Source organism: Euprymna scolopes, chromosome 34 (assembly GCF_053919585.1).
Source record: "Euprymna scolopes isolate OS-2025 chromosome 34, ASM5391958v1, whole genome shotgun sequence".
Classification (NCBI taxonomy): Eukaryota; Metazoa; Mollusca; class Cephalopoda; order Sepiida; family Sepiolidae; genus Euprymna; species Euprymna scolopes.
Window position 1 is genome coordinate 58,121,925 of NC_136515.1, and position 13,821 is coordinate 58,135,745.

Below are 13,821 nucleotides of genomic sequence, written 5' to 3' on the forward strand. Positions count from 1 at the left end.
ATTATCATTGTTATTATTACATGTTTATTCAGTTTATTTTCTTATGTGTTGTTCTACTAAGGTAACATTTATTTTATGTATACATATGTTTGCTATTTCACATCTGCAGTTTAGTAAATTTTGGGGTTCTTTAAAATTTAGGATAGCTAATTTTTCATTCTAAAATTAAAAAAATTTTTATGTAAATACATGAAATAATGTGTGTGCGCAATAAAAAAAAAAAAAAAAAAAAGAAAAAAGTGCACTTACCTCTTGCACAAAAGCATAAAGAAAAGGTCCTGCCGACATAACCTGTTGCATATCTAAAAAGGTTTGGACTTGATTTGCCAATGCGCTTGTCTGTTTCTTTGCAATATTGATCGCATCTTCCATTTCTTTTGTGTTTTTCCTGATTAAAAAAAAACAAACCAATTAAGAATAAAAAAAGTTACTTTACAATAAATATGAAGTTCCCTTTTTCTAAATACCTATCCATCACCAAAACAACCAATCATCTGCAAACATATCCAACATTCGACCTACTGCCAACTCTACTTTCTACCACCCTTATACTATGCCTTACTTTAACAACCCACTCACCTTGCCTTTGTGCTTTCTTCCTTTCATAACTTCATCTATTTATTTACGTCTTTAATTTCCTTATTATTTTATTCTAGCTGAGGATGGAGTATCCTACTGGATGCCAGACATTCACCCACTATCTCATACTTTCCAACCGAGGATCTCCATATTGTAACTGTCCCTACACTTTCAACTGTTTGTACCTCTCTTGCACTTGGTTCTCCGGGTATATTCGCCAGGTAGTTTTTTTAAACTTATTTTTCATGAGTCCGATTGCTTCTTTAATTATTGGACTGAATTATTTTCCTAAGATTTGTTTCTTTTCATGTCGTACATGAGATGCTGGTATTTCGTTATCTTTTCTCTCTCATCTCTGTTTAACCCAGCATCATTGGGGACACTGACTTCTACTAAGGTTGCTTCTTTCTCCTTTTTGTTTTTTCTTCTTTGTTTATTGCCCTTATTCATGCACATATACTACCCACACACATGTATGTGAAAGTGTCAAATGTGGCCGGGGGGGGGGGATAGTCCTATTTTATTATATTAGATATACATGTCGCACCAAGCTCAGTGTCGAAGCCATCATCGAAGCCATCATCATTATGGTCAGATGGTCAGCCATGTTATCAGGATGTCGGTTTGGTTGTTTGGTTTGGTTGTTTTGTTTTACGGCATATCAAACCTTTTCCAGGTTATTTAATGCCGAATCCAGTTATTTTGGAAACAGTTTTTATGCTTCAAGTTCTTTATATGTTCAAATATTTATTTGTAGAGTTTGGTTTGGTTGTTTTATATTGGATTTTATTGTTTTTGTTCTCTGTCCTGCAGAACATGAGTTTTGCAATGGGAGAGGAAAAAGGGTTACAGTATTAATGTTTGGTACATTTTAAGTTAGGAAACCAGTCAGGAAGTGGGGGAGATAGAAAGAGAAAGGGGAAGAAAGAAAAGGGGGAAAAGGTGGGTTGTTGTTTTTGCAGAATATAATTAAGTTTTGCAAAAGGAAGAAAAACAAAAAAACAAAAAGCATCAATGTACCTAAGTACATTTCTTCTCAAAAAGTCAATATCTTTAGACAGCCTGATCTGGTAGCACCAGGTCAGGATGTCGGATTCCCGGCTGCTGAAACAACTATTCTATGGACAGCTAAAATAAGGAAAGAGCACTCGAGGAGGCCAGAAAAAAAACGATATAAGAATCTTCTGAAAGTAAACCTGAAGAAGTGTGGCATCAATACATGCACATTGGCGACCGAGGCCAAAGACAGGCAAACCTGGAGGCAGACCATCGCCAAAGGTACAGCCACCTTCAAGGCCAACTGACATGCGGACCTCGAAGAAAAGAGAAAGAGAAGGAGAGAGGGAGATCAGAACGGAAATTATACAACCTGTCCGCACAGTGAAAGGCGGTTCAACGCCAGGATCGGCATTGTCGGCCATCTCCGCATACTTAACTACCATCCTCACTACTGAAGGGTTGCCAAGATATATATATATATATATATATATATATATACATACATTCCAGGTTGAAAGATATCCAAAAATTAAGAATAATTTAATTTCAACAAGTGTCATTGATAGTGCTCAATCAAAGAGCAAATTATAGTTTTTCTTTTTCTTTATGTAAATACTCAAAGAGAAAAGAGGGTAACCTTGCCTCATGTCAGTCATGGAAAAGTATATTTTCTCTCCTCTAAAATTGAAAATGGTCTTGAACCTTTTTAATTTTTAAATTTTCTTGCCTGATGAGATCAATTATGATTGAAACGGTTTGAACATCACAGCAAGATATGACTGTATTTACATGAAGAAAAATAAAAAACTATATATCTCCTGAGAATGTCTGATGACAGAATACCAAAAATCCTAATGTACAATCAACTGAACGGAGGGAAAAGGAATTTGAGGCAACCATTACTGCGGTACAAAAACAAGTTAAAAAGCAATTTGTCTTCAGCTGGTATTGCACACAGCGGTCTTGAGAACCAGGTTTTGGATTGCAGAGTAAAAATCACTTTGCTTTGAGGGTCTTCGCTGTTTTCATTCTTACAGTTTGAATCATCTGAATGAAAAAAGGGAAGGAGCAATATAGTCCGCAGCCACACCATCGACCGCATCACTGAATCCACAAACTTGTACTATATGTGGACTCATTTGTAAGTCTCATGCAGGACTTAAATATCATCCGAGACTAAAGCGTGAACGAATTGAAAATAATAAGTTGTTAGAACCTCATTCGTCAAAATTGGCGAGAGTCCAAGGTTATACATATATATATTAAGTAATGTGATTGATAATTTAAAATTTAAAAATCAAATTATAATTAAATTAAAAATCCGTTTCATAAGAAGGAACAACAACAAAATCAATTATCTGTACGACCGTTTCGGAAAACAGTTTTTTTTATTGTGGTAGACATCAAGTTACGGACAATAATTATTACATATAGTTTTTTAATAAGCAAGGTCTCCTTGTCAGCAAATTTTGAAGGGTTTTTATTAAATTTAAAAGACACCATAAATAAACCTAGCATTAAAAGTAAGGCAGATGTATCTTTTAATTTTTCGCATTTTAAAATCAGGAACTATGGTTAAAATACTCATATAGATGTTTGCTATAGCTTTTCACCTTATTGAATGATGAATTTTAAAAAGGGGGGGACGCCCGTGCAATAAATTGTTTCCGTTATATATATATCCCCCAAAATAAATTGTTTCCGTATATATATATCCCCCAAAACTCTGGCCTTGATGGAGGGGGAGGTTAAAACTTGCTATGGTTTCAAATGATCTGAACTAACGGCAAGGGAAAACTTGATTGCAAATATTTCTCATATGTTATATCTCCCCTCTTTTAGAAATAGAGTACGATTATGAATATCTTCAGTATCAAATAATCCTTATACATTGTGAAATTTACTTTATGAAACCAAAGAGGGGAGATATAACATATGAAAAATATTTGGAATCAAGTCTCCCCTTGCTGTTATTACAGATCATTTGAAATCACAGCAGCAAGTTTTAGTCTCCCCTCCATCAAGGCCAGAAGTTTTCGGCAAATATTGGATGTTTTGTAATTCATATGCAAAACTAGGAAAACAAATGACCGATTAAAACATTGGTAAAGGTGCAGTATCTTTCCATGCTAAAAAAAATCCTTTAAAATTTACCACTATTCTAGGTTTTCGAGGGTGCTGAAAATGAAAATAATGTTTAAAATTCCAGGAAACGGGTAGTTTCCAAGATATAAAGAAATTATAGTTTTAAAAAGAAGGGTATATTAATTTAACGGAAAATGAATACCCACTTCATAGCCACCTATTTGGGGGTGGCCATCTTATTTTTTTCCAGGGGTGTTTATTTATTTATTTTTTTTTGGTAATTGTGGCCTGATAGTCCAACACAAAACCTACCTTAAAAACTTATTTTCTATAGGTTTTCTGGTGTGCTGAAAACGAATATTGCATTTAAATTTTCTGCAAATAAGTATTTTTCCAGGTATTAAGCAATATAATCTTCATGTTATAAGTGGTGCCCATTGTTGTACGTGCATATTTTTGCTTAATACCCGGGAAATGCTTATTTGCGGAAAATTTAAATGCGATAAAACTTAAAACCGTCAATATGAAAACATGTTTGGGATATGTAGCCATGCTATGTTTGTATAAATAAACTTTCGTCAAACACACACACACAAGGTGCCTCCAATAAGTTTCCAGACTTTTTTTGTACAGGCATTTAAAATTGTTGTAGATTGTTGAAAATTCAGTATGTTATTGCTATATATGTTATGAAATGACTGACCAATTTTTATGATTTCAGGTTCAAACGAACAGCTACAGTATGAATTAGAATACACCCTACTAAAGCCTGATGGTCACATCTGGTAAATTTCAAAAATGCAATCTGGACATGAAGACATTTTAGAAGAATGATATGCAATAAAACTTTGTTTTAAACTTGGAAAAAAATACCACAGAATCATATGGAATGCTTCAGACTGCCTTTAGACCATCTTGCTTGAATTGAGCATCAGTTTTTGAGTGGCATAAGAGATTCAAGGAAGGCAAGGAGTCTGCGAGGGATGATGAGAGGTGTGGGAGTAGTAAGGAGGTCAGAACACCAAAATGGATTGACCAAATAAAGAATTTCATGGATAAGGACTATCGTGTGTCTATAGAGACAATAGGTATACAGTTTGATGTCAGTGTGGGAACTGTACACACAATTATTTGCGAGGAACTGAAGATGCGGAAGATTTGTGCAAAGTTAGTCCTGAGGGTGCTCAGAGAAGATCATAGACTACTTGACCAAGATAGGCATCAAGACAGTTTCTCACCTTCTGTGTGTGTGTGTATGTGACGAAAAGTTTATTCATAGAATAGCATGGCTACACATCCCGAACAGGTTTCCATCATAGCTTTTCTACATGTTTTTATATTGAAGGTTATCTTCAATATGAAAACATTTAATTGTAAATCTGAAGCAAAAGTTTTTTTCCTTTAAATAAATTTTTAATATATTAAAAATTATTTGATTGGCTGATGAAAAGACTTGTCTGCATGGCTGGTGACACATTAGTCGAATGTCCTGAACAAGTGTTCCTGGGTTCACGCCAACTTTGCTTGTTTTGGAAAAGCATTCTTCCACAGTAGAAACAGTGCTTGTTAAGATAGAGTCGATAAATCGATTTTTTTTTTTTAAATATGTCGTTTTAAGCAAAAACAACAGTACTTACTTGTCATGTCGAAAATAGTAATATATCCAAAAATTACGAAAAATCTTCGAGTAGAAAATTAGTTATGGTTAAAAGTAATTTTCAAGGAAAATGAGGTGTGTGGGGGGGGGTTGCATCTGCCTAAATGTAAACACCTTGAAGATTGCGAATACAGGGGGATACTTATCTTTTTTGCCAGTTTAATGGCTGCCGTTTTGTTTTAGCCAATAGTTATAGATTTTTTTTTTTTTACTAAAACACAATAGCAGTTTTTCTACTCAATGAATTTTCATAACTACTATTTTCAACATGACAAGTAAATACTGTTGTTTATGCTTAAAACATCGATCTGTTGACTATCTTAACAAACACTGTGGAAACGATGGCAGCATTTCACTCGTTGAAAAAGGAAGTTCTTTTTATCTAGCTGTAGATAAATTTCCATGGTTTGCATGGATCTGACTTTTGGCAGCTGCTTAGACGTTTGTTTGCTATTCAGTCCAATCAATGGTATCCCCCTGATGAAGTTGCCAAGTTTTCTACTTCGATTAACGCAGGCTATATTTATCTACCCACCATTGAACTTAATATAACCAAACCAGTGGGGATGCTTCTCACATAGGTCTACATCCAGAAATGGGATTTAGAATTCAAAGAGAACAAATTCATGACAAACTCCATTCCCTCTGCATGGCAAGAGTGAGCCCTGCTTCGCTGGATTTGTCATACGAAGGTAACATCAGTCACCATCATTTCCAATTCTGAGATTATTCAAGTACAGTCAGAGTTCAAGAAGATATATTCATACAAACCTGTTCAGTATATCCATCGCATTGAAAAAACTATCGGTGGAATTCTCGCTTTTTTCTTGCTTAAAAAAAAAAAAAAAAAAAAAAAAAAAAAAAAAAAATTAAAATCGATAAATCAGAAATACTTCCTTTTTATAAGAAACTACAGGGCGGAATGATAAAATTGTCGCCCTAGAAAAGATGACATGATTCCATTTCTGTTTGATGAGAACAGGTTTTCTTTTTTTTATTGCAGACCATCTACTAGTTGGCCAGTACAAATTCCAATAGCCTTTCATCATGTCTTAAAGTGACACGATGCTCAATGATTGCGAGCAGTAATGTGCCGCTGTACAACTCATGCTCTCTACCAATCCAAGTTATGACAACAGGACCATTGCCAGCACCCTTAAAATGCATCGCTGGAATGCCAGGAATAACAGGGTCGTGCCCAGGGTGATGAAAACAAAGTTTCCGACCACAGTTATGGTCTTTGGTGTGCTTTCAAGTGAGGGCCACATCATGCCACCTCACATCTCCGAAGTCAGCTTGAAGGTCAACATCAAAGTATACTTGGATGTGTTGAAGTGTGGTAATCCCCTGGTACAATCAGGTGGCTGCTGGCAGACCCTGGGTATGGCAGCAGGACTCTGTACTGGCCCACACGTCCATAGAAACCCAGGCTTGGCTTTAGAAAAAGTGCTACGACTTTATATCCTTTTCCCACTGAGATCTCCCTTCTACCCCAACCTGAACCTGCTGGACCACTTTGTTTGGTCATACGTATGACTTCTAACAACTCCAAAACCAGCCTGATTGCCAGTATTCGCCGAGCTCTCAGTTCCAGACCCATATCAAGGATTGAAGCTGAAGGCGGCTACATTAATTAGATATCAGCTCTATTACATAATCAAGTGACCCGAATTGATTTTTTCAATAAAAGTTTTAAAACAAAGCGGTAGTGTTGTTTTCTTTAGGGCGACACCTTTATCGTTCCATCTTGGAGAAGAGTACCCGTCCCGGAATAAAATTCCCCCGAACAGAACATTTTTCCACCACCTTTATGTCCGCTTACAAATATTAAAATCAAGATATAAGGATACTGAACCTTATGTCTAGAATCATTATGGTAATTTGATGAAAATATATTCTATGATCTTAATTCTAGAAAATTCCAGAATTAAAAGGTCTTAAGAAATTTAAAATCAGGGAATCTTTTTTAACTGAGATCTTAATATAAATCAAATTTAATGCAGATCTGATATATTTAAAATTTCAGGCATGAAAACAAACTAAAAATACTAAGTAATTAAATAAGTATTTACCATGGCCTCTAAATTTTTTTAAATATTCTAAAGGAACTGAAATTTGTGGAATATTTATTAATTTCTGTCTAATTACAAATAGGTCGAGGTTTTAGCCTGCATAGCAAAATTAACATTTTCAGTTTTCAGAGAGAACTGTCATAAAAGAGCAAAAGAAGGCAATACAAGACAAGATGGAAAAAAGAAGAGAGAAAAAGAAGAAAAGAGAGGTAGAGAGCAATCTGACCATCAGAAGAGAGAAAAAGAAGAAAAGAGAGGTAGAGAGCAATCTGACCATAAGAAGAGAGAAAAAGAAGAAAAGAGAGGTAGAGAGAAATCTGACCATAAGAAGAGAGAAAAAGAAGAAAAGAGAGGCAAGAAGCAATCTCACCATAGATTCCAGAAGTGCACAACAAGCCAACACAGCGTCAGACGCACACAGTTTGTTTTTGTAGCCGTACTGTGCATTGAACGAAGGAATTACAACATCTTCAGGTACAAATCTGAGATTTTTAAATAAAAAAGAGAAAGAAAAAGTTTTTATTTAGGAAGTGAGAGCATAAAAATAAACAAAAAAGAAAAATAAACAAAAGAGAAAAATAAACAAAAAAGAAAAATAAAAGGGAAAAATAAACAAAAAAGAAAAATAAACAAAAAAAGAAAAATAACCCCCCCCAAAAAAACAACAAAAAAGAAAAATAAACAAAAGAAAAATAAACAAAAAAAAAATAAATAAATAAAAAAGAATAGCAAAATAAATCATTTCTTTCATTATTTAAATGAAATTTTTTCAGTCACCATAACAATACAATTTGCAATCCTCTCTGGTCCATTCATCCGGTTGCCCATCTGATTTGTTAACTATTAAGTAATTTGTGAATAAGAAAATTTTTCTTGTTATCAAAAAATATTGTTCAATTGTGTAATTGCATAACGTCATCGATTTGTCATGTTTCAAAGCGTGAATTCCAACGCAAGCAATAATATAAAATAAATGAATAACGTTAGAAATTATCTTAAGCCAAAATAATTTATTTTGCTTTAAATATACTAGAATTTGGGCCCATAGCGTCCATAACTCTAGTAAAAAAATATTAAAAAAAAAAAAAAAAAGAAAAAAAAAAACTTCACTATACTGGTTAAAAGAAAAACAAAGGAAACCCCTTGAAATTTATCACTTACCCATATTTTTCTATATGTTTCTGTATAAGTTCTTTGACATTATTCCGTAAACTTGGTTCCATCGCAGAGTATTTCTGTTGACACTGAACAAGCGGCAACCTAAAAATAGAAATATTTTTTTTAAATTTGGAGTTTTACATCCATGCAAATATAAATAAATGTTTAAATCTCGAACTTTAAAAAATTAAGGTTATAGTAAACACAAAACACTTTCTATATACATACAGGGTGACCGCCCCCCCCCCAAAAAAAACAAAAACTAAATGGAGGCCATCTAGAACATATGCATTGTGTTTTGATGTGATGTTTTGAATATAATAAACTAGTTATGACCAAAGTTTCTTTTCATTTGGACAAAACACTAAGAAATGGGGCCTAATTAGAGCTGGGGCCCGTTTTTTTTGGTCACCTTGTGTGTGTGTGTGTGTGTGTGTGTGTGTATATATATGTATATATATATATATATATATATATATATATAAGCGAGATTAGATACTGATAGAATTCAGATAAAAATCCTGATAGATATTACTTGAAGTAATACTTTCAAGGAGATCCTAGCCAAAAAGGAAAAGCTCAATATTTAAGAATAGAGCAATATATAAGTTTCGTAGTTTATATATTCCTTTGTCAAGCAATAAATTCTTATAATCGAATATATGCCTCTATGTTGTTTTTTTAGAATTTAAAATTAAACCACGAAACTTATATATATATACTTAAGTATGCATATATTCGTTTAAAAAATTTTGCCTACCAAACTCCTGTTAGTTTTTGATTTGCAGACATGATACTTAATATATAGGGTATTCGAACCCATGTAAAACTTTATATTTGGGCTTTAGCCAGGGAAAATCTGTGCAAAAGTGTGAAAATAAAAAAAAAAATGGAATTTGCCAGGTGACGAATGACAGCATTTCGAACATGCATGCGTAACATAATAGCTATTCGTTCACGTTTTAATTTTTAGCCTTGCAGCAAACAGGTCTTCACAGTTCAGGCATTAAAGTCCAAAGAAAAAGTAAATCGTAAGCTAACCATTTTGGTTTCGATTCTCGGTGGCGGCGCAAAAATCATTTTTTGAAAACTTTTTAAATCATTACTATATATTAAGTCCAATATGATATAATAATAAATCCAAAAACTGCATTGTATATATATTTTTCATATATATATATATCATTTTATCAGTACCAGCAGGTGAAAAATCAACTTACCCTAATGAACATACAGTCAATTGCATCTATTATGAAAATCTCAGTTGTCTGTGTGTATGTACGTTTGTATGTCTGCTAAAAACTTTTGTCATTCGCATCAAAGAGGCATGAACCGGGTACCGTTAGAAAGAGCGATCTTGTGGATACATAATATCGAAAAATTAGAAAAATATTGTCAATTATTTCATCTAGAAATGTTGTTTTGTTTGAAGGCGGAGTCAGGTTTTTGATACTGTTTGTTATTCATGCATACGCAAAAGGTTGATTTGTCGTTTCATTTTAAAAAGCTAAATTTGCAATATAACATTTGTGATGTCTTGGTCCGATCAATAGTATTCGCTTAAGAACTTAAGTTTTGCACATTCATGCCCAGCATGCATTTTTTCTTCATTTTCTCTCTTCTATCTTTTAAAATTCTCAACTTTCTTACACACATCCACCACATGCCATTTTTTTTTCTTTTAATGACACGATAAACTGCTCCCCCCCATTTTTCTTTTTTTTTAATTATTTAACCGTATCTTATGATCCCCTTGTCCAGTAAATAGAAAGAAAGAAAAAAAAAAAAATAAATAAAATAAAAATAAAGCGCTTACCCCATTTCTGCCAGGAACTCTTGTAGGCGTTTACGGCCCTTCATAGTCCAAATTTTGAATTTGCAAGCAGTTGTCACAGATTTACAAAGGCTTTCAAACAAGGACCAATGCCGATAGAGGGTCAATTGCAATTCGTCCTCAAAAGTGATTTTCAAACTGTTTATCGGCTGGTTGTTCTCTGGACCTTCCCTGAAAAAACACATAAAACATAGCAAAAAAAAAAAAAAAACACATAAGAAAACAGCAAAAAAAAAAAAAACACATAAGAAAACAGCAAAAAAAAAAAAAACACATAAGAAAACAGCAAAAAAAAAAAACACATAAGAAAACAGCAAAAAAAAAAAACACATAAGAAAACAGCAAAAAAAAAAAACATAAGAAAACAGCAAAAAAAACACATAAGAAAACAGCAAAAAAAAACACATAAGAAAACAGCAAAAAAAACACATAAGAAAACAGCAAAAAAAAAAAAACGCATAAGAAAACAGCAAAAAAAAAAACGCATAAGAAAACAACAAAAAAAAGACATAAGAAAACAACAAAAAAAACACATAAGAAAACATAACAAAAAAACACATCAGAAAACATAACAAAAAAACACATAAGAAAACATAACAAAAAAACACATAAGAAAACAGAAAAAAAACACATAAGAAAACAGAAAAAAAACACATAAGAAAACAGAAAAAAAACACATAAGAAAACAGAAAAAAAACACATAAGAAAACAGAAAAAAAACACATAAGGAAACAGAAAAAAAACACATAAGAAAACAGAAAAAAACATAAGAAAACAACAAAAAACATAAGAAAACAACAAAAAAACATAAGAAAACAACAAAAAAACATAAGAAAACATAACAAACAAAACATAAGAAAACAGCAAAAAAAAAACACATAAGAAAACAGCAAAAAAAAACACAAGAAAACAGCAAAAAAACACATAAGAAAACAACAAAAAAAACACATAAAACATAACAAAAAAACACATAAGAATACATAAAAAACACATAACATAAAAAACATAACAAAAAACATAACAAAACATAAAAAACACATAAGAAAACATAACAAAAAACATAACAAAAAACATAACAAAAAACACATAAGAAAACAAAAAAACACATAAGAAAACATAAAAAACACATAAGAAAACATAAAAAACACATCAGAAAAGATAACAAAAAACATAAGCAAACATAACAAAAAAACACATAAGAAAACAAAAAAACACATAAGAAAACATAAAAAACACATAAGAAAACATAGCAAAAAAAACAAAAAACATAGCAAAAAAACACATAAGAAAACATAGCAAAAAAACATAACAAAAAACACAAGAAAACATAGCAAAAAAAACACATAAGAAAACAAAAAAACACACATAAGAGAACAAAAAACACATAAGAAAACATAAAAAATACATAAGAAAACATAGCAAAAAAACATAACAAAAAACATAGCAAAAAAACACATAAGAAAACAAAAAAACACATAAGAAAACATAGCAAAAAACACATAAGAAAACATAGCAAAAAAAACATAACTAAAAAACACATAAGGAAACATAGCAAAAAAACACATAAAAAAACAAAAAAAAACACATAAGTAAAACATAGCAAAAAACATAACAAAAAACACATAAAACATAGCAAAAAACACATAAGAAAACAAAAAAAACACATAAGAAAACAAAAAAAACACATAAGAAAACAAAAAAAACACATAAGAAAACAAAAAACACATAAGAAAACATAGCAAAAAAAACCATAAAAAAACACATAAGAAAACATAGCAAAAAAAAAAACACATAAGATAACAAAAAAAAAACACATAAGAAAACATAGCAAAAAAAATACAAAAAATCTTTCAAATCTTTACTTCAATCCTTATCATGCAGTATTGGTACTAAGATCGTTTCAGATTTCAGGGTGAGCAATACCTCGCAACGTCTCACATCTAATCTCCATGTAGGGTAGGGATGGGGTACCACTATAAAACTGATGATTTTTGAAGAGAAATTATTCATTTTAAAACTGATGATCTTTGAGGGGAAATTATTCGTTTTAAAACTGATGATCTTTGAAGGGAACTGATGATCTTTGAAGGGAACTGATGATCTTTGAAGAGAAGGGAAATGACTAGATAAAAATGTAAATTATTACATAAAAAAGTAATTCATAGAAGACAATAAAAAAGTAATTCATAGAAGACAATACATTGCAAACGTATAATGGATCGACACAGACTGAAGCAAATAACGGTGGAATAAGCCTTTTATTAATGCAATATATACGTATTGCTTTATATATATTATACATGTGTATATGTTATGTATATGTTTTTCATTAAAAAGATACACATGTATATACGTATTGCAATGTTAAAAGTATAAAAAAAATATGAAGCATATTATACTAGCAGGCCACCCAATGTTACTCAGTCATAACATATGCTTAAATATATTTTAATTTATGCAGCTTTTATATTTTTTATTATAAAATGAATTCTCAATCGATTATTATTTTGCACCCAATATATAATAGCGATTTCAAAAGTTAAAAAAAATAAATAAATAAAATAAAAAAATGACTTGGGTGGTATCAGCTAGAATCAAAACCAAAGCATATAGCTCTCCAACCTTATTTGTTACTCTCTGAGCTACGTCCACATGCATATAAAAATTTTAAAACATTGTTTAACCTATAAATGTATATTTGTGCATGCATAGAAAGGCACTTTAAGTCGACTTATGCCTGCCAAATTCCAATTTTTTCAATTTTTACCCCTTAGCAGCTATTTTTACCAGCTAAAAAACCAAATTGAATTTGTTCCACAGATCCACATCCCCTATATATCAAGTTTTATGTCTGTAGGCCAAAAATTGACAGAAGTTTGGTAGAGACCATTTCTCAGACAGACAAAGTTTTTATATATATTTATATATTTTAAACAGGCTTTGTTAAAAAAAGAGTATATTGCTCTATTGTTTTTTATGATTGTTTAAATAATTTGACTTTGCTCGTTTATTGTCGATAAAAGAAACACAATCGCCAAAGAATAAGCATTTTATTATTTACTAGCCTGGCGTTGCCCGTGTGTTTCGAGGTGTAAAAGAAAGAAAAAAAAAATTTTGGTAGGGAGGCAGTTTTTTTGGTTTTGTTTCCTCAAGATGTTGAGGGGGAAAAACCAGCTCCCCCATATAACGGGGAGTGTCCAAATGAATAGCAATTGTCTGATAGGAGGGTTTTTTCCACACAGTGATCAAAGCTAATTGCTAATGTCCCCGGCACAAAGCCGGAAAACTGGCGTCGCTGTTGTTAGCTTCACTTTTTTTATACGAAAACCACGAACAGGCGTGTAGGCAAAATAGTGGGAAATTTTAGTGTGTAAAAGTCGCTCAAATAAAATATATTTATGAGCTCGTTTCGTAAATCTGACATATTATAATCTAGA

General features: G+C 32.0%; 1 protein-coding gene across 2 annotated transcripts in view; it reads right to left on the bottom strand.

Moving 5' to 3' along the window:
* LOC145259276 (cell division control protein 45 homolog) overlaps positions 1-13,821 on the bottom strand; it is an 88,519-nt gene that overhangs the window by 26,982 nt on the left and 47,716 nt on the right. Inside the window, exons 10-14 of one of the 2 annotated variants that reach the window (XM_080117116.1) lie at positions 10,367-10,555; positions 8,554-8,652; positions 7,763-7,874; positions 6,092-6,150; positions 250-388 (exon numbers count right to left, since the gene is read on the bottom strand). In XM_080117116.1, the coding sequence (XP_079973242.1) occupies positions 250-388; positions 6,092-6,150; positions 7,763-7,874; positions 8,554-8,652; positions 10,367-10,555 (598 nt within the window). The remainder of the gene's footprint in view (positions 1-249; positions 389-6,091; positions 6,151-7,762; positions 7,875-8,553; positions 8,653-10,366; positions 10,556-13,821) is intronic. The other variant, XR_013864148.1, reaches the window with a different exon arrangement.